Raw genomic sequence first — 23,378 nt, forward strand, 5'->3', positions numbered from 1 at the left:
TTGCAGGAGACAATTAGTTCGCCTAACTGGTTTGTGACTCTCCGAGGCTCCTTGCCAAGTTTTGAAGAGATCGGCCTGGCAGCTCTCCAAGCCAGATAAGGTCTGTGAGTGTAAATTCACCCTTGAAAGATTTTGCTGAAGGTGAATGAGAGAAATTCACAGTAACTTAATAAAAAGCGATTTTCGTCAGGATAAGAAGTCTGCTTCGTGGTTTGGGAACCCCTAGGTCAGAACAGTTGGTTCCCGGGAAACATTACTCCCCTTCAAGGACACTCCGAGCAGATGTCTCAGTAGGGCTGGCCGGTTCCCATAATAAAATGAACTGAAGTGATTGGCGGACATACCCGAAAATAAGACCCTAATCCTATCCTATATTTTTTTGAACCCCGAAATAAGCGCTTGGCCTTATTTTCGGGGAGGTCTTATTTTGGGGCGCGTGGAGCAAGATGGGGCTCCTCTTGCCATCTTACCTGATTTCCAGCTCTGCATTTAAATATTTTTGGGGAGGGCTTATTTTCGCGCATGCACTCAAAAGCCCGATTGGGCTTATTATCAGGGGATGTCTTATTTTCAGAGAAACAGGGTAATAAATTGTGGGTGGCTCATAAGGAAAAGGGGGAATGAACTATGCATGTTTTTGCGTGGGAAGCCCAGACTGGTTTTGCTCTTTCTGTGCCAGTGAGGATTTAATTCAGTAAAGTTTGCACTCTTGGTAAAAACAATGTCCCAGGAGTTTCTTTTTCTGGATTCGCCAGCTGGACAGTTGACACATAGCAGTAACCACTACCTGGATTTTCCACCCGTTCTCCCATCCCTGTGGCCGTGTTGAGTCACAGCCAAGAAACAGACAGCAGGGTCCACGCTTGAATGAATTTAAATTTTATTAAAAGTTTCGTTTATTGAACATTTGTTATTAAAAGTTCACTTACTGGATATTATTACATTTCAAAAAGGTGTAAAAATTATTATTCGGTGGATGTTTTGCTACGTGTCTGCCCAACTCGTACAATTCTGATTGATCTCTTTGGAAGGAAGGATTCCAAATTCAGCGCCAGGCCGCAGCATTCTTAGGACTGATGGAAAAAAGTCGCAGAACGGGGAAAGGCTGGGCAACAGAGCATCTCCAGCGATCAAGGGACAGGAAGATCTCCCCAGATACAAAAGGAGTAACCAATCAGATGCCCCTTCGTCATTTGGAGATGCTGCTCTGGCAAATATCTACCGGCAGCTTCTCAATGTAAATCAAGAATGCCCTAACTAGACAATAACACCATTATTTCTACTTGCTTGTATCTAGTCTTTCTTCATTCTCCTTGGTCAGCTAATTCCTTTCTACAGGTAGTCCTTGACTTACAACTGATCACTTAACCGGAGTCCAAAATTACGACGATCTGGAGGTACTTATGACCTAGATTCAAAGTTACAATAGTCACTCCTCTCCCGTGGTCACACAATCACACGCTGAGCGTTTGGCAACTGGGCCACGTTTACAGCTATTAGCGATACCCTGTGGTCACATGACCAGGTTTTAGCGGTGCCCTGTGGTCATGTGACCGGCATTTATTTCTGGTTGTCGTTAAAACTGGGGCCCATAACAAATAATCTGTTCATTTAACGACCACCACAAAAACAGTTTGTAACATCGTGACTTCCGACCATAATGGGCAGGTTCCATTACAGTCGTAACTCAAGGTTTACCTCAGGGGTGTCAAACTCAAGGCCCGGGGACTGAATCCGGCCCGCAGGGCTGCCCTGGAGAACAGTGAAAGAATGGCCTGTGGTGCCTCTGCCAGTGGAAACGGAGTTTGTGAGGGCCGCAGGTGGTCCTCCTGAGCTCCGTTTTCGCTGGCAGAGGGTTGCAGGAGGCTGTCGCAGGTGAAAACAGAGCTCGGGAGTCCGTTTTCGCTGCCAGAGCGCTCAGACCACCACAGGCACCCCCAACATGAGTGATACTGAGCTGGCCACAGCCATCCTGGCCACATCCACTCTGGGCCCCTTGAGGTAAAACACAACCCTGATGCAGCCAGGGTGGATAAAAATCAATGATTTTTTTTAAAAAAATTAAAAAAATCAGATTTTTTTGATTTAAATCGGATTTTTTTGATTTTTATCGAATTTATTTTAATAAAAAACTTTTGGGGTAAAAATTATCGTAAGATAGTTTTCTATTTAAGATACATAAATAATTTAGTTTACTCAGCATGAAATGGAGCTTAGTTATGTAGCACGAGGCTGTATATTCTGCAACACTGGGACTATCGGTGAGTCAACAGTGGGTCAAAGGAGGAGCAGAGATGACAGTTGCTCTTTAAAAATTATGATTTAAATCGAGTTGATTTAAATCAAGCCTTTTTCCTAGTGGTTTAAATCATGATTTAAATTGTGATTTAAATCAAATCCACCCTGGATGCAGCCCTCAATGAAATCAAGTTTGACACCCCCGTTTCTCCTCTTTTTTAAAATTAGCAGTCATACTATTTTGCAGCCAAATTATACACATGATTTGTGTGGGGTTGACCAGTTCCGATGCTGCATTCCAACCAGGAACATTTCTCAACTCTCTTCTAAGCAGGAGGAAACTCACTTAGCGACAGAAACCTCAAGCGACAAGAGACTCCTCCAAGCACCATTTTTAAAAAAAAAGGAAAATAAAAAGGGAAAAAAAAAAAAGAATTATTTTCATGGACAAACACCCAAACAAGATCACACCATAAAAAATGCCAATTCCTGCATTCATACAAGCCCTGGGTTAAAAAAAAGAAAGAAAGAAAGAAAAGAAGAAGCAGGAAATAGCAAAGGGATTTCTTCCGTGCTCCCATCTTTCTAAAAAGTTCAGAGAAACATCTTCTGCGTTCATAAAATACGAAGCTCCATTTAGCTGTGGAATTAATCCATTTGTGAGGAATCACAGAGTAAGCGAATGAGAAACTACGCAAAGAAGTGGAGAGGATTTACACAACTGGTAACTAAGTCGCAAAAAGATAAACGAAGCAGTAAAATGAACCAGCTCTGCATGTTTCATAATCTCGGTGACTCAATTCTTCTCCTTCCCTGCTTCCAGCCTTCAATCTTCACAACGCCCCTAAGAGGTAGGTCAGTCCGAGACTCACCAATGGACCGGAGGGATACTCAGGTTGCATTTTGATGGCCATCGATAAACTCTCCAGAAAACTGACTTTAACTAGAGCTCACTGTGGGGAAAACATGAATAAGAGATTTGAACCCAGCATCCCCAGGTCCTCTGCTGACAATAGAACCCCTTCAGGGTAATTTCAGGTAGTCCTCGGTTTACAACCATTCGTTTAATGACTGTTCGCATTTATAACAGTACTGAAAAAAGTGATTGATGACTGTCGGTGTGATCGACGACCGTTGCAGAGTTCCCATGATCACCTGATCAAAACTTGGGACACTTAGCAACTGACTCGTATTTATGACGGTCGCAGTGTTCCCGGGGTCACATGATCTGCTTTTGCGACCTCCAGACAAGCAAACTCAATGGGGGGGGAGCCAGATTCACTTAATGACCATGTGATTCACTTAACAACCATGGCAGGAAAGGTCGTACAATGGGGAGAAACCAGTAGTGAAATGTAAAATTTGTTACTACCGGTTCTGTGGGGGTGGTGGTAATGTGACTGGGTGGGCGTGGCCAACTTTTTTTTTTTTACTTTTAAAACCATTTTTTCTACCTCTTCAGTGATCAGCAGAGGCTTTTTTTCTTTTAAAAGGCTCTGATGATTCCAGCCGAGTTGCCTGATTGGCAGAGGCTTTTTTTCTTTTAAAAGGCTCTGACAATCCCAGCTGAGTTGCCTGATCAGCAGAGGCTTTTTTTCTTTTAAAAGGCTCTGACAATCCCAGCTGAGTTGCCTGATCAGCAGAGGCTTTTTTTCTTTTAAAAGGCTCTGACAATCCCAGCTGAGTTGCCTGATCGGCAGAGGCTTTCTTTCTTTTAAAAGCCTCTGACGACCAGACAACTCAGCTGGGATCGTCAGAGGCTTTTAAAAGCATTTTTTCTACAATCTCAGATGTTGTAGAAAAAATGCTTTTAAAAGCCTCTGACGATCCCAACTGAGCCGTGCGATCATCAGAGGCTTTTTTTTTTTTACTTTTAAAAGCATTTTTTCTGCCGAAGAGGTTGTAGAAAAAATGCTTTTAAAAGTAAAAAAAAAAAAAAAGCCTCTGATGATCGCGCGACTCAAGCTGCCATGGGGTGGGGGCAGGAATTTTTGCTACCGGTTCTCCGAACCACCCGCCTCCATCGCTACTGGATCAGGCGATCCGGTCCGAACTGGGAGCATTTCACCCCTGGGAGAAACTCACTTAACTGTCTCATTTAGCAACAGAAATGTCAGGCTCGACTGTAGTTGTAAACTGAGGACTAGCTGCAATCACTTGTTATGTTATCCTTAAGCTTATTATGTGACACAGAAAACTGTTCTGTAGAAGATCCCACCATTAACTTGACTTATAACAGTTTGTTTTGTGACCATTCAAAGCTACACCGACACTGGAAAAAGTCACGATCATTTCTCTCCATGCAGCTTTTCCAGTTACATGATCCAAATTCAGACACTTGGCACCTGACTCATATTTATGACGGTTGCAGTGTCCTGGGGCTCATGTGATCCCCTTTTGCGACAAGCAAAGTCCACAGGGAAACCAGATTCATTCAACAATCGTGTAGCTAACTTAACAACTGCAGTGATTCACTTAACAACCATGTAGCTAACTTAACAACTGCAGTGATTCACTTAACAACCGTGGCAAGGAAAAGTCGTAAAACGGGGCAAACCTCACTTAACAAATGTCACACTTAGCAACATAAATTTTGGGCTCAATTGTGGTTGTAAGTCGAGGACTACCTGTATTAGTAAAAAAGGAAGGTTAGAAACTAAAAATAAAATTTTAAAGAAGTTGGGGGGGGTGTCCCTGTCAGAATTATTTATTGCCGCCCCTCAAGCAGGAGCCTGAAAGTCAACAGATATTGCTTGTGAATTAAAAATCCCAAAACGTCACTCAAATTGAGGATTTAACTTCCTGTCCGTTAGAAAACTTAAAACAATCAAAAGTGCTTGAGTAACGCAATGGCGTATCAACTCTCCCTCGCACTAATGATGTTACCCAGTCAGGTAATGAAATGTCTGCAAGGAAACCAACCCCAGCAAGAAAGCAGCAAGAACCCGACATATTGAGTCTACCTGAAGAGGCCTAAAACTACACACACACAAACACACCTCACATGGGCTCAGCTGGTTTAATACAGCTGTCAAGGTCTATAACTCTGAGGGAGGAAGGAGGAAGGCTCCATCTTTGGTTCTTTGTACAAACTGGAAAAGGAACACCTCCAATAAAATTGTTAAGATCGGACCAAAAGCCACACAGACACAGGATGTGTATCCACACAACACATCAAATCAAAAGCAAAGAAAGCACAGGATGCCTCGGGGCAGGGGTCCCCAACCTGTGGGACACGGCCTACTACCGGGCCGTGAGGTGTTCGCCACTGGGCCGCGTGAATGGCTGGCCAGTGCGTGTACCTGTGCGCATACCCCCACTCGCACTACCGTCGCTACAAATGTGTGCACACTCACAGCCCCGTTCGCATGTGCGAAAAGGCGCCAGCCCCCAGCCCCCCGCGGGCCCCCAACCCAGAGAAGTTCGGGACCTCTGCCTTAGCGTGCTAGGGTGAATTCTCTAGTTATCACAGACTCAGTTCCAAAACAAACCAAGGCTCAGAGTCGCACGGTACATCAAACTCGGTTAGTTTTATCCCTGAGTTCCCAGAATTAACCCAACTGCCCAACAACCCAAGGAACCCTGAATGAACACTAGCAAGGATCATTGCGCATAGCCAGCCAGATAATCCCAATCTGGGAGGAGATTGTACAGGTTGTCCTCGATTTACAACAGTTCCATTTAGTGACCATTCAAACAATTCATTTAGAATAGAATAGCAGAGTTGGAAGGGACTTTGGAGGTCTTCTAGTCCAGCCCCCTGCTCAGATAGGAAACCCTATACCATTTCAGACAAATGGTTATCCAATCTCATCTTCAAAACTTCCAGTGTTCGAGCACTCACAATTTCTGGAGGCAAGTTGTTCCACTGATTAATTGTTCTGTCAGGAAATTTCTCCTTAGTTCTAGGTTGCTTCTCTCCTTGATTAGTTTCCATCTATTGCTTCATGTTCTACCTTCAGGTGCTTTGGAGAATAGTTTGAGTTCCTCTTCTTTGTGGCAGCCCCTGAGATATTGGAAGACTGCTATCATGTCTCCCTTAGTCCTTCTTTTCATTAAACTAGACATACCCAGTTCCTGCAACCGTTCTTCATGTTTTAGCCTCCAGTCCCCTAATCATCTTTATTGCTCTTCTCTGCACTCTTTCTAGAGCCTCCACATCTTTTTTACATTGTGGCAACCAAAACTGAATGCAATAGTCCAAGTGTGGCCTTACCAAGGCATTATAAAGTGGTATTAACACTTGACGTGATCTTGATTCTATCCCTCTGTTAATGCAGCCTAGAACTGTGTTGGCTTTTTTGGAAGCTGCTACACACTGCTGGCTCATATTTAAATGATTAGATTAGGTTTAGTGACCGTTCATTTAGCGACCGTTCCAGCGGCACTGAAATAAGTGACTTATGACCGTTTTTCACACTTATGACCTTTGCAGCATCCCTGTGCTCCCGTGATCAAAATTCAAATGCGTGGCAATGGACTCATATTTATGACGGCCGCAGTGTTCCTGGGGGGAGGGGTCAGGTGATCCCCTTTTACGACCTTCTGAAGACCAAAGTCAGCCGAGAAGACAGATTCACTTCACAACCTTGTCGTTAACAACTGCGGGGACTCGTTTTAACAAACGGGGGGTAAGAGAGGTCGTAATATTAGGTCAACAATCATTTAACAAAAGTTTCACTTAGCAACCGAGATTCAGGGCTCAGTTGTGGTCGTAAGTCAAGGACTACCTGTACTGTAGATAGTTCGGGTTTGTCCCAGAAGAAGGAAGCTGAGGAGCTGGAAAGAAAGCTGAGGAGAATATCAAGGATGGTGGAAAGTTCTGGATAATATGCGAAGGGTGATCAAATTTCTCCAGTGGGTGTGGATTTATTATCCATCACACCCAGGAGTAGACAAGAACTATAGAATGGAAGTCTCCAGAATGACATCCAAGCTTTTATAACAGGGGTCTCCAATCTTGGCAACTTTAAGACTTGTGGACTTCAACTCCCAGAATTCCTCAGCCAGCAAAGCTGGCTGAGGAATTCTGGGAGTTGAAGTCCACAAGTCTTAAAGTTGCCAAGATTGGAGACCCGTTTTATAAGGAAGAATTTCTTGATCGGAAAAGCCATTAAACCAGGGGTCCCAAACCTGTGAGCGGTGACCCACTACTGGGCCGCAGCCTATTGGTCACCGGACCGTTTGAGTAGCTGGCTGGTCCGCGCACATGTGTGCTTGCGTGCATAGCCCCCTCATGTGAACATCGCAGGCCCTCGCAGGCCCACTCACACGGACACTTCACGTGAGCATCACAGGCGCTCACGACTCCACCCATGCGAGCAACTTAACAACTGTGGCAAGGAAGGTTGTAAAATGAGGCGAAACTCACTTAACGGCTGTCTTGCTTAGCAATGGATACTTGGGGCTCAGTGGTGGTCGTACCTAAGAGAACCATCTGTAGTCCCCCCGCTCCATCCCCCCCGAGACTACAATGAGAGGTTGTTATTTTTTTCGTTTTCCTAACTGCCGTGACGCCTGAAATTGCCACATTCCCAGATTGCAGAAAAGAAAAAAGCTGAGTTAGTGTTGAGGGAACTGCATTTTAAGAGGGGTGGGGAAAAAAATGAAATGATACAAATGGAAGTCTAGGGAGATTCTCACAGTCATTCAGCTCATGGTGGTCCCAAAGGTGCTTTTTCAAGAGGCGAGTGGACTTCCTTGTTTTGTTTTGTTTTTCTTTGAAGACGTTTTGCTTCTCATCCAAGAAGCTCCTTCATTCACCTCTGACTGGGCGGTGGGGGAATGGAAAGATTTCTATTTCTTTGCAGACCGCTAGTCATTTGCATTCTTTTTAGAGAGCCGTTGAGGCCACTTGGGGTTTCATCTGGGTCCTGAGGATCACAGAGGAGGGAAGGATATGACATCGTCTATCTCCAGTCTACAAGTCTTTTCAGCAGTTCCAAAAAGGCTCCCCATCCGTTTGCACCACTCAAGTGACCCTGAGGGACACATATAAACCTCCAAGTGGCCTCGACGGCTCGTTAAAAGGATGCAAATGCCCAGCTGTCTGCAAGGAATAGAAATCCTTCCATTCCTCACCATCCAAGTCAAAGGTGAAGAAGCTTTTTGGATGAGAAGTGTTAGGAAATGGCTATTGTCATGGCACCTTCTTTCATATGTGGTGGTCCTGCCCCGAGACAAAAAAGTTCTGGACCAAAATATGAATCTGGCTATGAGAAATAGTGGAAGAAGATATAAAACTTTCCCCTGAAATTTTCTTATTAGGAATGATGGGAGATGGACTCTCTAAGGATAAGATACAATTAATTATACATGTTATAACAGCGGCCAGAATAACCTTTGCAAAATACTGGAAGGACAAACAAACCCCTCCAGAGGTGACAATAATAAATAAAATCCTAGAATGCGCAGAAATGGCAAAATTAACAAGTGCTCTTAAAGATGATGAGAATTCAAAATTTAAGGCAGTATGGGAAAGGTGGTACAAATGGTGGAATAATAGAACAAGATTATAAGGATATGTCTATCTTTAATAATGGTAGATTCGAAGATACTTGATATGTATATAATGTAAATATGTAACCGCACGACACCTCAGATGTTAATGGAGATGTGATGTTTTCTTTTTAATTTTTTTTTTTTAAATCAATAAAGTATCATAAAAAAAAAAAGGAAATGGCTATTGTCTAACTAGTTGGTCAGGCAATATATAAACTATCAATATATGTTTGCAGTCAAAAGGTATTATATTGCTTTAAGACTGTATTGCATCATCCTGTATCCTGATTGGCTAAGCTCTGTAGCCAATGTACTTAAGGGGAAGCCTGAATCATGGCTTGGGAACACTACACCATTTTATCTGCTTACTTGCTGTTACTCTCTACCTGTTCTCTCTGCATGATCACTGTTTGATCATTGCTACGTGTTGCTTTCTACTATTTATTGAATGTTTTAATATTGAACTTGTTCCTGTTTGAAACTCAAGAACTGTTTTATTGTGTAATGACTACAACAACTGGTAAGAAGACTTTGTACTTGAAATATCTCTGGATTGATATTTTAACTATCGCCTTATCTGCGTATGACCTGGATTGTTATTGGACTTTGTTTTACTTTTTCCTAAAAGTAAAAGAATACCACAACTCAGTGTGTCTGTATATTAACTGTGATTATTCATAAACACTCTCAGCCATTTTCATGTGCATACTCAAGGGGTACTCTGCTCAATAACCCATAACATCGGTTATGAGCCAAGAATATCCTTAACAAGAAGCGAAAACGTCTTCAAAGAAAAACCAGAAAGCCCAGTTGCCTCTTGGGATAAAAATAAGCACCTTTGGGATAAAAATGGAGGAAGTTTTCGGCCTCTACAGAGTAGCATCCTAACCCAAGAAGAACCCCAAACCACTCGAGTCAACCGAGCCTGCAGGAACCCACATCTGGCATATCTATAGGCAGAAATGCTTTTGTGACCGTAGTTCTATCTCTTGCCGCCCTAATGGCGATTCTATTGTGGAAGAAGGAAAAAAAAAAGACACAACAACACTACCAGCCAAATCAGGCAGCCTCTCAATGGTGGTGCTTGATAAAGTTCGAGTTATCGCTGAACCTCTTCCCGCAGATCGAGCACTCGTAAGGTTTCTCGCCCGTGTGAATCCGCTTGTGGACGATGAAGTTGGAGTAGTCATTGAAACGCTTCCCGCAATCCAGGCACTTGTAGGGTTTCTCGCCCGTGTGGATGCGCTTGTGGCGGGTGAGGCTCGAGCCCGTGTTGAAGCCCTTCCCGCAGTAAGAGCACTTGTAGGGCTTCTCCCCTGTGTGGACCCGCTGGTGGATGAGGAAGGCGGCCCGGCTGACGAAACTCTTCCCGCACTCGGAGCAGTTGTACCACTGGTCGCCGGAGTGGGTCCGCTCGTGGGCGATGAGGTTGGAACGGCGCCGGAAGACTTTGCGGCAAATCAGGCAGGTGTTGTCCGGTTCGCTGGGAAAGAGGCTGGGCTGCAGGACGCTCTCGTCCAAGTCCTCGTAGGTCCCCTGGGAATTGATGAATTTACCCTCCGCCTTCTCCTCGCTGTTCCAGTAGAGGGTTTCAGATGCTTCTCCCGGATTGGGAGAACAGGAGACGCCGGGCTCGCCTCTTCCGGACCACTCCCAACCCGACTCTCGATCCTCGCTGTCTTCCTCACAGAACTCCTCCTCATCTACATAAATGGATATATAGGTAGATCCATATACATTGAATCAATCAATTATTCAATCAGCCGGCATCCTTGTTCTCTACCCTGCATTTCTTGTCATCCATACATCATCTATCTGTCTGTCTGTCTATTTATCTGTGTATTATCTCTCTCTCTGCATCCATCCATATAAATGAAAATGAATAAATCAATCTGCTATAATCCTCATTCTCATCACCTATAAACATTTTTCACAATTTTTCATCTAATTTATAAACATACCGTATTTTTCGGAGTATAAGACGCTCCAGACTATAAGATGCACTTACCTTTTTTGGTGAGAAAAAGAAATCTCCCTCTGCCTCTGAGCAATTTTGCAGCAAACAGCCTGCTTTACTTTCATTTTCGTTTTCAGCATAGCTTGATTAGCACAAGAAAAAAAATATCTGCTCCCAGCAATTTACCTCCTTGCAACAAGCAGCAGAGGCCTGCGCAGCAACAGGCAATGGCAATCCCTGCAGCCTGAAACAGCTGAGTCAGGAGGCTGATCCAAGGGACAATCAACTTGTGCTAATTAGGCTGTGCTGAAGCTGAAATGGGCTTGCTGCTTGCTATGAAGAGGTAAATTGCTGGGAGGCAGAGGCCAAAGGGTGGGGGCTAGTGGGTGGGCGGGGGTAAATTTGGTGTATAAGACGCACCCAAATTTTCACTCCCTTTTAGGGGGGAAAAAGGTATGTCTTATAGTCCGAAAAATACGGCATATCTAAGTAAATTTAACTTATGGCTCCTGATCTCCGCTCCTTCCATCGGGACTTGAAGACTTGGCTTTTCAAACAAATAGGCTGAGACTGATTCCAGGCTTTATTATTTACCACTAATTAATTATTTGGATTAAATTATGATTTTATTGTACTTGTTTCTTAACTTATGTTCGCCGCCCTGAGTCCTTCGGGAGAATGGCGGCATATAAATACATGTAATAAATAAATAAATAAATAAATAAATTTAATCAATCTCCTCGAATCTTCATTCTCTAACCTGCATAACTTTCATACATCTATGTATGTATGTATGTATGTATATATATATATATAAACCCTCTGCTGCCCATCTCCCAATGTTTGCTGGCTGCCAGAAAAAAAGCCTAGAAACTAGTGGATTGTGATTTCACTGAACTAGGGCTGCATAAAAATCTTGGTTTACATAGGAAGAACCTGGCTAAAGAGAAATACATATATATAAACATATATATATATATATGTTATTGTTCACGAAGTCGTGTCCGACCCATCGCGACCCCATATATATATACTGTGTTTCTCCAAAAAGACGGCCCACCTTGAAAAGAAGCCCTATCACATTCTTGAGCACATGCGATCAAATTGAGCCCCACCCACAAAATTAGCCCTAATTAAGACCCCGCCCACCCCGGGATGTAGGGGGTGGGGCGAGGCGCACAGGTAAAAAAAATAAGCTAAGGTAGGGATGGGGGAGGGGCTGGAGCTGCCCTTCTTACCAGGCCTCACATACCCTGACACCTGCCTTGTCTTCTTCTGCGGTCGCTTGCCGCCACTCACACGCATCGCCCCGGCCTCCGTTTCACTTTTAGATGCCTGCCGGAAGGCATCTGAAGGCGAAACGGAGGCCGGGGCGATGCGTGCGAGTGGCGGCAAGTGGCCGCAGAAGAAATGAGCCAACAGTGGGCTCCTCCTGGGCGGGGCTGTCGGTGCCACTGCCGCGAGGTGAGTCAATCATTAGAACCCTCAAAAAAAAAGGCCTAGCCGGTTTTTCGGGGGGTCAAAAGAAAACCGGCCTTCTTTTTGGAGAAACACGGGGTGTGAGAGTTGTGTTTTGTATATGTGTGATGTATATATAAATAAGTGTATGATGTATATATAAATACCGTTTCCCCAAAAAGAAGACATTCCCTGACTATAAGCCCAATCGGGCTTTTGAGCGTATACTCTAAAATAAGCCTCCCCCTGAAAATATTTAAAAGCAGAGCTGGAAATCAGGTAAAATGGCAAGAGGGGCTCCATCTTGTCCCACACACCCCAAAATAATAAGACCCCCCCGAAAATAGGCCAAGTGCTTATTTCAGGATTCAAAAAAATATAAGACAGGGTCTTATTTTCGGAGAAACCTGGTAAATATTCCGTACCTCACATAATTTCTCGTCATTTATATGAATATTTTTATAAACAGATACCTAATTGAATCAATCACTCAATCTCCAATGACTTTGCCTGTCAGAAGGTCGCAAAAGAGGATTACATGACCCCGGGATACTGCAACCGTCATAAATATGAACCCGCCGCTAAAAAAAAAAAACAAAATCTGAATTTTGATCACGTGACAATGGGGAATGCTGCAACGGTCATAACCCTGACGGTCATAAGGAGCTACCCTCAGCATTTTCCCCAAAACATTTCCTTTCAGAAGTGCGCGACACCCAAAGGCCCTCACCCAACAGCACCACGTGTCGGTCGCTCTCCCGCTTCGTCTCTCTAAGGGAGGGTCTCTGCCAGCTTTCCAGGGGGGCCTTCTCAGTCAAATGGTCCTTCTCCAAGAGGCTGATGGCCTGAAACAGAACAGAGTCCCAGCCCTTCCGTTTAGTGCAGTGTTTCTCAACCTTGGTAGCTTGAAGATGGGTGGACTTCAACTCCCAGAATCCCCCAGCCAGCAGCGCTGGCTGGGGCATTCTGGGAATTGAAGTCCACCCATCTTCAAGCTTCCAAGGTTGAGAAGCACTGGTTTAGCAAGACAGTTCAGGACACGCTGTCCTTTGGAGCGATAGTGTGACCCTGCAATTTTCCTGGCCATGTTGTCGGACACTGTTTCCCTTGCCGCCACTGCCTCCTCCTCCTCCTCCTCAGGACTGAGAAAGAGGGACTGGCCCTGTCATCCATCTGACGTCATGCCCATAGCAGAATTAGAACTCAAGAATTTTCCGGTGCCTTGACTGGAGCTTTTGCCCACTGCATCAAATTGGCCTTTTCCTCACATTGCATTTGCCAGATGGCAACTTGTTCCCTTTGGCTCTTCTAACTTCCAGGTATTCTTTCTGTAACCTTAGTTTTCTTTCTCCTTCCTTCCTTCCTGCCTGACTCCTCTTCCCTTTCTCTCTTCCCATTTTTCCCCCTTCCTCCATCCCGTTTCTCTCACCTTCCCCTTCCTTTCCTTTCCTCTTCCCTTTTCCTTCCCCTTTCCTTCTTTCATTTTTCCTTCTTTCCCTTTCTTCCTTTTCCTTTCCTCTTTCCTTTTATTCCCCCGTCCTCTTCTTTCCCCTTGCCTATCCTTTCCCTTCCTTCCTTTCTTTTCCTCTTTCCTTTTCTTTCATTCCTTTCCTTTTCTTTCCTCTTTCCTTTTATTCCATTTCCTCTTCCCTTTTCCTTCCCCTTTCCTTTTTTTTCCTTCTTTCCCTTCCTTCCTTTTCCTTTCCTCTTTCCTTTCCTTTTATTCCCCCTTCCTTTCCTCTTCTTTCCCCTTGCCTATCCTTTCCCTTCCTTCCTTTTCCTCTTTCCTTTTCTTTCATTCCTTTCCTTTTCTTTCCTTTCCTTTTATTCCCATTTCCTCTTCCCTTCCCCTTTCCTTCTTTCATTTGTCCTTCTTTCCCTTCCTTTCCTTTTTTTCCTTTCCTCTTTCCTTTCCTTTTATTCCCCCTTCCTTTCCTCTTTTCTTTCCCCTTGCCTATCCTCGCCCTTCTTTCTTCTTTCCTTTTCTTTCATTCCTTTCTTTTTCCTCTTTCCTTCTTTCCTCTCCATTCTTTCTTTCCTTCCCTTTCTCTTTTGCTTTTATTCCTCTTTCCTTTCCGCTTCCCTCTCCTTTCCTTTTTCCCCTCTCCCCTTCCCTTCTGCCCAATCCACCCTCCCATCCCCATCTACCTCTCCAGAGACAACCTGGCCTCTCTTCCCTTCTTCTCACCCACCGAGAGACACCCCCCCCCCGGGGCAATCCCTCACCTGTTCTTCCTGGCCTTTGCTCTCTTGCTCTCGCAGCAGGAAATCCTCCGCCAGGATCACAGCCTGGGTGCAAGTCAGAGGGCGGCACTCCCGCACCCAGCCCTGCAGTTCCGGGGGCAGAATGGCCAGGAACTGCTCCAGCACTACCATCTCCAGGATCTGCTCCTTGGTGTGCTGATCGGGTTTCAGCCACTGGTGGCAGAGCCTTCGGAGGTGACGGCAGGCTTCCCGAGGCCCATTGGCTTCCTGGTAGCCGAATTGCCGGAAGAGGCAGCATTCGTCATTCCAGCTGATGGCCTGCTGTCCCCGGGGGAGCCTGGCAGCTTTCTGACCGTGAAACCTCTTCGGAGGCTCCATCCGGTGGGCTTCTCCACTCAGGCTGATTGTGAGCTGGGTCCCTCTCTCGGCTCGAGGCTGCTGGGGGCAACTGGCTCTCCCTCGGAAGGAGGTCAGGGACGGGCGAGGGTCACTTCTGGGCAGAGGCGTCCGAGGCTGTGAGCTTCCCCCTTCCAAGGAAGGAGCTTCCAGAACCTTCAAGAATTCCTGCAGCTGAGATTCCCACCGTTGCTGCAGGTTCCTGCAGGGTTCCGGGGTTGCTTTCTCAGGATCAGCCCTCTCCCAGAAATCCTGGATGCGGCCTGTGGGAATCAGGCGGGAGCCCGGGCCCACTCCCTTCTCTTTCGTGGCCCCCGCCAGGAGGCGTTCTCCCATCTGCCTCCCTTTCCCTTGCTCGGCCTTCAAAGGACTCGGAGCCGATTTCTCCCTGAGCTCTGCCGCCATTTTGTTTCTCTGGGCTACGGCCGACTGGATCGATGCTTCTGCCCGGTGATGGCAACGCTGCCCCTGTCTCAAAAGAAAATTGGCATGGAGATCAAATCCACAGCCATCTCAATGCCAACAAGCTTCCCCCCCTGCCCCTCACCCCCGCAAAACAAATGGAGAACATCAGATAGAATTTGAGACAAAAGCCTGTAATAGAAGTGACTAGGCCAGTGATGGTGAACCTTTTCGGCACCGAGTGCCCAAAGCGGAACACACACGGGCCCGGCAGAGCGCTGAAAACTAGAACACCAGCTGGCCGGTACACGAATACCAGCTGGCTGGCATGCTTGCGGGCACCAGAAACAAGAAGAGGAGCTGGCGACAGTGAGCATGTCCACAGAGGGCTCTGCGTGCCACCTCAGGCACACGTATCATAGGTTCGCCGTCACCAGACTAGGCAGAAGCCTGGCATCCACTCAATTCCTTTTTCTTAAAAAAAAAAAAAAAAAAGCTTTGTATTACCCTTCCCGTTATGATAAACTGTTCTGCCCCAGCTACAGACCCCAAAGAACGCAGCACACACAAAGTCCGTTCAAACCTTAGTTTACTGAATAAACCAGTCTTTTACAACAACGGCTGTTAATTAATTGTATTAACAGCCGCCAAGAATTCAAAGAAGAATAACTGAAAACTTACTATGGTTGGCAGAATGCCCAGAAGCAATTTGCAGGAAGCTGATAAGATAAGCAAGACAAGACACGAAGGTATGTGAACGAAGTTGTTCCCTGCAAATTGCTTCAGTTGGCGTTCCTCCTTAAATAGGCTAAGGGAGTGGCCAATTAGCCCCAAGCCTTACTCTCGAGGAGACCTCCTCCTGCGAAGCCACTCCTGCCTTTTGGCAGCTCTGCGCACCCGTGCATCGAGAAGAGGCTCCTCCTCTTTGTCCTCTTCACTTAAGGGAGCTTTTGGAGGTTCTGAAGGCTGAGTCCCCGCCTCTGGCACATCTTCTCCAGCCTCGTCATTGTCCGACTCAAGTGCCAGCTGCACAGGCTGCTGGCGCAGCACCACACCAGCCTCCTCACTGTCGGAATCAGCTACTAGCTGCACAGGCCGCTGACAGGCCACAACATAGACTTTGCCACCTAGGGTGCTGGGAAACTAACCAAGGAGAGTCCCAAAGGTGCTTTTTCAGGAGGCAACTGGACTTTTGTTTTTCCTTGAAGATGTTTCGCTTGTCATCCAAGAAGCTTCTTCAGCTCTGACCGGATAGTGGGGAATGGAAGAATATATATTCCTTGCAAACAGCTGGTCATTTGTGTTCTTTTTAGAGAGTCGTTGAGGCACTTGGAGGTTTATCTGTGTCCTCAGGGTCACCTGAGTGGTGCAAACGGTTCCTCTAATCTGCAATTTTTTTCTGGAAACCCATTCATATAAACCTCCAAGGGGCCTCAACGACTCTCTAAAAAGGATGCAAATGACCAGCTGTCTGCCAGGAATATAAATCCTTCCATTCCCCACCATCCGGTCCGAGCTGAAGAAGCTCCTTGGATGAGAAGTGAAACGTCTTCAGAGAAAATCCAGTTGCCTCTTGAAAAAAGCACCTTTGGGACAGGGGTGGATTCTAAAAATTTTTTACTATCTGTTCTGTGGGCGTGGCTTATTTTGTGGGCGTGGTTTGATGGTCATGTGACAATTCTTTAGGATTTAGCAGAGGTACTGGTCTACCAAGCTTTTATTTATTTATTTATTTATTTTATTATATTTCTATACCGCCCTTCTCCTGCGGGACTCAGGGTGGTGCACAGCCGAGATAAAACATAACATATAAAATTTTAAAAAAAGTTTAAAAACAATTAAATAATTTCGGCCCAGTAATTAAAATAACCCAATTAAAACCAAATTCAATTTTAACTGCTTGTAGAGCTGTACCGGTCTACCCATTTGTTTTTAGAGCCTCCCGGTCTACCACCACACTGCCTTTTAACACTGATCAGCTGTAAGGCGGCCCTTTGAAGCCCCACGACAAGAGTTTAAACAGTTTTTTTCCTTCTAGCCAATCAGCTGGGAGGGCCCAGCTCCCGAACAAAGAGAACCGGTTCGGTGACGTCATATCGTCACTGCTACCGGCTCGGCTGAACCGGGAGGAACCCACCACTGTTTTGGGACAACCATGACCCGAATGACTGAAAATCTCCACAGACCTCCAAGGCCCCTTCCCACTCTGTTGTTCTGACAACTGCCTTGCAAGGTAGGTTGGCTGAGAATGTACCACAGCTAAGGAGAGACATGAACCAGGAGGCCCTCCTTAGCGCTAATCCAACCACCTTTCGGAGATGATGAAACTCTTGAGGTTCACAAACATTCAAAATGGGGGGGGGAGAGAATTGTGTAGCTGTTCTGACCCACCCCCAAAATTCAAAGCCCAGGTACTGGCTTTCCACCTTTGTATTTTTCAAGAGCTTGAGGGGAGCATAGCTACCATTTGTCGACAGAGATTTGAGACTCCAGAGGTTGTGAATGCTCCAACACTGGAAGTTTTTAAGAAGAGATTGGACAACCCTTTGTCTGAAATGGTAGAGGGTTTCCTGCCTAAGCAGGGGGTTGGACTAAAACAGGGGTGGGCAACTGTGGCCCTTTTACAACCTGTGGACTTCAACTCCCAGAATTCCTGAGACAGCCAAGCTGGCTCAGGAATTCTGGAAGTTGAAGTCCACAGGTCATAAAGGGGCCATATTTGCCCAGTCCTGGACTGGACCTCCAAGGTCCCTTCCAATTTGTTGCGTTCTGTTCTATTCTTTCCTACTGTACAGTACTGTACTGTACTCAGTCAACCAGGTCATGGTTGTCCCAAAGATGCTTTTTTTTTTTTCCAAAAGGAAACTGGACTTTCTTGGTTTTTCCTTGAAGACGTTTCGCTTCTCATCAGTTCTGAAGAAGCTTCTTGGATGAGAAGCGAAACCTCTTCAAGAAAAAAACAGAAGTCCAGTTGCCTTTTGAAAAAGCACTTTTGGGACATAGCTGCCTTTTTTTTTTTTTCTTTCCTTCTCCTGGGAGTATCCCAACCCTCAGAACAATTCTGCCTCTCTCGATTGCACGGCTCTCTCCAAGCTGGGCAACTTTGTAAGACTTGTGGACTTCAACTCCCAGAATTCCCCAGCCATCATACTCAACTCTGGGAGTTGGAAGTTCACAAAGTCTTGAAATCTGTTAGCTGGGGAATTCTGGGAGTTGAAGTCCGCCAGGCTTAAAGTGGCCAAGGTTGGAGACCCCCTGGTTTAGAGTTTGTCTCAAAATGGGCTGAATGAAATGAAAGAGCAGCGCTCTCCAAACATGGCAACTTAATAAGACTTGTGGACTTCAACTCCCAGAATTCCCCAGCCATCATACTCAACTCTGGGAGTTGGAAGTTCACAAAGTCTTGAAATCTGTTAGCTGGGGAATTCTGGGAGTTGAAGTCCGCCAGGCTTAAAGTTGCCAAGGTTGGAGACCCCCTGGTTTAGAGTTTGTCTCAAAATGGGCTGAATGAAATGAACGAGCAGCGCTCTCCAAACATGGCAACTTAATAAGACTTGTGGACTTCAACTCCCAGAATTCCCCAGCCATCATACTCAACTCTGGGAATTGGAAGTCCACAAAGTCTTGAAATCTGCTAGCTGTGGAATTCTGGGAGTTGAAGTCCACAAAGTCTTGAAATCTGCTAGCTGTGGAATTCTGGGAGTTGAAGTCCACAAAGTCCTGAAATCTGCTAGCTGGGGAATTCTGGGAGTTGAAGTCCTAAAGTCTTGAAATCTGCTAGCTGGGGAATTCTGGGAGTTGGAAGTCCACCAAGTCTTGAAATCTGTTGGCTAGGGAATTCTGGGAGTGGAAGTCCCCCAGGCTTAAAAAGTTGCCAAGGTTGGAGACCCCTGCTCTAAATTACAAGGTTCAGCAAGCTGAAACAACACCCCGCTCCCCCGCTTCCCTCCCCACACTCCAGGCTCCATCTTTCTTGGCTCTTCCAGATTTGGGGGCGGGGGTGGGGAGAAGAGTGCCCCACCCTCCGGAAGAAACCTGGAGACTTTGAAAGCCCTTCTTAAACAAACCACGACGGCCACAAGCCACGATCGGCAGCTTGCAAACCTTTGGTAGAACTTTTTCCACCTTGCTCCCCTGAAATCGCTTCGCGGGGGGGGGGCTATTGTTCTTTTGGGGGGGGTCCTCCCCTCCCCCCCACCTCGCCCCAAATCCCTTTTTTCCTCCTTTTTTCTTATCCTTTTAATTAATTATTATTATTATTATTTTTGCAAATGCTCATCGCTGCATTTCAGAAAAGGATGCCCCATTTTTTTTCCCCCTCTCCCCTTGTTTTTAACCTCCTGCAAGCGGACGAGCGGCTCCCTTTTTACCCCCTCCCCCAAATTCCCAGGATTGCTGCGAGCAGCTCGGCCTCTGCAAACTTCCACCAATCTGAACTCCCAACCCCGCCCTGGCCCTGGCCATCCAAGCCTGGGAACCCCGCCCGGGAGAAAGGAAAAGTCGGGCCACCTCCGGGCTCCCCGTCCGGGAAGGCGCCGCCGCCGCCGCCGCCCCGCTGCCCTTTTGCACTCACCCCGATCTCCCTCCCACGAGCTGGGAAATTCAAAGGCCACTTTCCCACGGGAGGCGGGGCCGGAAGTGACCGGGACTGTTTACATCCCGCCCTCCCTCGCCGCAACTTCCTGTCCTCTCTAGGAAGCGGGTAGGGCTGGGGTTGAAAAGGTGAAAAAGGGGGAGGAGGAGAGAGAGAGAGAGAGAGAGAGAGAGAGACGGTTGTGCTACTGTAACGGTCCAGAGGTCCCCAAACTTGGCTGCTTTAAGACTTGCGGACTTCAACTCCCAGAATTCTCCAGCCAGCTATGCTATGCTATGCTATGCTATGCTATGCTATGCTGGCTGGAGAATTCTGGGAGTTGAAGTCCGCAAGTCTTAAAGCGGCCAAGTTTGAAGACCTCTGCTGTAACCTCTCTTTTAAACTGTTTTTTCAAAACTTTTAAAATTTTTAAATTTTAAATTTGTCTTATGAATTTGGGGTGTTTTAAATTTCGTTTTCGGGGCCAATTATTTAATTGTATTTTAATGGTTTTTTAATATTTGTATTATATGTATTTTATTTGGCTGTTCACCGCCCTGAGTCCTTCGGGAGTAGGGCAGTGTACAAATTAAATTAATTAATAATTATTATTAATTAAATAATTATCAATTAATAATAATAATAATAATAATAATAATAATAATAATAATAATAATAATAATAATAATAATAATAACCACTTCAAACCTCCCCCCCAAAGCACATTGATTTCAAACCAGAGATTTTTTTATTAGGGATCTTACCAGAAACATATAACAGAGAATTGAGTTACCCGATTGTGAATGTATTGACAGCGGCTGGAATTGTGTTTGCTAAAAATTGGAAAAATGAGGAAATACCCAAAACAAGATGAAGTTATTAGGAAAATTATGGAATGTGCTGAAAGGAGCAAATTGACATTTGAAATTAAGAGAACAGCTAGAATTGTGTTTGCTAAAAATTGGGAAAATGAGGAAATACCCAAAACAAGATGAAGTCATTAGGAAAATTATGGAATGTGCTGAAAGGAGCAAATTGACATTTGGAATTAACAGAACAGCTAGAATTGTGTTTGCTAAAAATTGGGAAAATGAGGAAATACCCAAAACAAGATGAAGTCATTAGGAAAATTATGGAATGTGCTGAAAGGAGCAAATTGACATTTGGAATTAAGAGAACAGGGAGATAAACAATACTATAAAATAGGGGATTTATTTTAGCAATGGCTAGATAATAAGACATGGAAATGAAATAATATGAAATAGATGTTATAATACAATTTGTGGAAAATGATTTTCATAGGATGGAAATGCCATTGTTAAATGAATGATAAATGAGAATAATGATAGAAAGATATTAGATGTTAGATCGATAATACGAGAAATTAGAGAATTTGTAATTAGAGAATTTGTATGAGAGGAAGCACAAAAGGTTTGTAACCAACCGACACACTACTTGTAATTGGAATGGATGATGGATGTTTTTATGTTTTGTTTAAAAAATAAAAATCTTTTTTTTAAAAAAAAAAAAAAACCTTCCGCCCCCAACCTCTTTTAAAGGGATCTCACGGGACTGGAACAGCCCTGACTGAAACGGGTTAGGGTCTCCTGTTTGAGCAGGAGGTTGGACTAGATTACAAGGTTCACTTAACAATTGTGTCAAAAAAAGGGCGTAAAACACGGCAAAACTCACAACAATTGCCTTGCTTAGCAATTGCAGTCGTAAGTCAAGGACTACCTGTACTCCATATCTATGTTGACATAGGTGTCTTAGCATTATGAAGAACCACACAATGGATGTGGTTGCTCAACCAGCTGCAAATGCCTCTGGCAGTTCGATTCACTCGCAGGAGCCTGAGTGGTGTAGGAGGCTAATGCCTCCTACTAAGGCAGCATTTAGCATCCAGCTGCCTGCAATTATTGCGAGTTCAATTCTCACCAGGCTCAAGGTCGACTCAGCCTTCCATCCTTTCTAAGGTGGGTAAAATGAGGACCCGGTTTGTGGGGGAAATAAGATGACTTTGTATAAAATATACAAAAGTATGAAGGCTATTGCTTAACGCATTGTAAGCTGCCCTGAGTCTCCGGAGAAGGGCAGCATATAAAAATAAATAAAAAAAATAAAAAAATGGTTCCATTTTATCAAGGAAATGGTTACGGCCAACTTCATCAAATACGGTACAGAAATCTAAGTATACCCTATCGGCCATATTCATTCATTCATTCAATCAATCAGTCAGTCAATCAATCTATTAATCAGAACAGAGCTTAAGGGACCTTGGAGGTCTTCTAGTCCAACCCTCTGCTTAAACAGGAGACCCTATAGCAGAGGTCTTCAAACTTGGCAGCTTTAAGACTTGTGGATTTCAACTCCCAGAATTCTCCAGCCAGCATAGCATAGCTGGCTGGAGAATTCTGGGAGTTGAAGTCCCCAAGTCTTAAAGTTGGCAAGTGTGAAGACCTCTGCTATAATCCCTTCAACCCACCCACCCCCACCTCTTTCAAAGGGATCTCATGGGATAGGAACAGCCCCCTGTCTGAAATGGGATAGGTCTCTTGCTTGAGCAGGATGTTGGACTAGATTACAGGGGTCTCCAACTTTGGCAATTTCAACTCCCAGAATTCCCCAGCCAGCTTTGCTTAAAGTTGCCAAGGTTGGAGACCCCTGGACTAGAAGACCTCCAAGGACCCTTCCAACTCAATTGATCGATGATTGATTGATAGAGACTTGGCTGGCTGGGGAATTCTGGGAGTTGAAGTCCACCCATCATATAAAGTTGACAAAAACACCAATTTTAGGAGTGGGGAGACTTTCTGGTGCAGATAGTCAATAGTACAATATTTATATTAATCAGAATAGAGCTGGAACGGACCTCGGAGGCCTTCTCACACCCTGGTCAGCGCTTCTTTATTCTCCTGCCGTCAGGAAGGAGATATAGAAGCCTAGGCAGCTGCACAAATAGGCTGAAGAACAGTTTTTATCCATGGGCTGTCAGGCTCCTGAATGGAAAATAACTTTACAACAACATAGTACGATTGACTTGCGGGGCCGGTGCAATGTGCAATAAATTCACATGGTGCAGTAGGATTGTGTGTTTGTTAGTAGGATTCACTGGGTTAGGGATTTTTCTTTTCTTTTACTGTCTTTCACGGTGAGTTGTATTGGGTTGGGGGGATGCACGAAGGGAAGCTCAGACAATCTCATTGTATACACATTGTACTCTGACAATAAAGCAGGGGTGAAATCTACTTACCTTCCCAACCAGTTCCGAAGTGCAAGCGTGTTGCGCACGCACTTCCTTTGCTCACATGCACACGCAAATCACATGTGCACACGGACCCTCTGCGCATGTGCAAAACCTGTGCATGCGCAGGGGGTAAAAAACAGGTTACTTCCTGGGTAAAACCAGGAAGTAACGACAACCAGGCGGGTGGGTAGAGCCTCGCACGGCCATCGCTACCAGTTCTCCGAACCACTGGTTTGACTAAACCGGTCTGAACCGGGAGCATTTCACCCCTGCAATAAAGGTTTAAATCTGAATTTTCTAGTCCAGCCTCCTGCTCAAGTAGGAGATGCCCTATGCCTATACCATTTCAGATAGATGCCTGTCCAGTTTCTTCTTAAAAACCTCCAATGATGAAGCCCTCA

At 45.2% G+C, this 23,378-nt stretch overlaps 1 protein-coding gene across 4 annotated transcripts; it reads right to left on the reverse strand.

Annotated features, from left to right (window-relative positions):
- Window positions 1-863: 863 nt before the first annotated feature.
- Window positions 864-19,835, reverse strand: LOC117662593 (uncharacterized). Of its 4 annotated transcripts, none has more exons than XM_034412066.3 (4): window positions 19,731-19,835; window positions 14,381-15,223; window positions 12,885-12,999; window positions 864-10,442 (listed from the first exon to the last, which is right to left on the reverse strand). In XM_034412066.3, exons 2-4 carry the CDS (start codon window positions 15,158-15,160, stop codon window positions 9,811-9,813), a joined length of 1,527 nt encoding a protein of 508 aa, XP_034267957.2. In that variant the 5' UTR covers window positions 15,161-15,223; window positions 19,731-19,835; the 3' UTR covers window positions 864-9,810. The 4 variants fall into 4 exon arrangements, with proteins under 4 accessions (XP_034267957.2, XP_034267958.2, XP_087740492.1 ...); XM_034412067.3 differs by having other exon boundaries at window positions 14,381-15,227; window positions 19,731-19,792; XM_087884366.1 differs by having other exon boundaries at window positions 19,667-19,741.
- Window positions 19,836-23,378: the final 3,543 nt, after the last annotated feature.

Source organism: Pantherophis guttatus, chromosome 2 (genome assembly GCF_059756535.1).
Source record: "Pantherophis guttatus breed Tessera chromosome 2, ASM5975653v1, whole genome shotgun sequence".
Taxonomy (NCBI): domain Eukaryota; kingdom Metazoa; phylum Chordata; class Lepidosauria; order Squamata; family Colubridae; genus Pantherophis; species Pantherophis guttatus.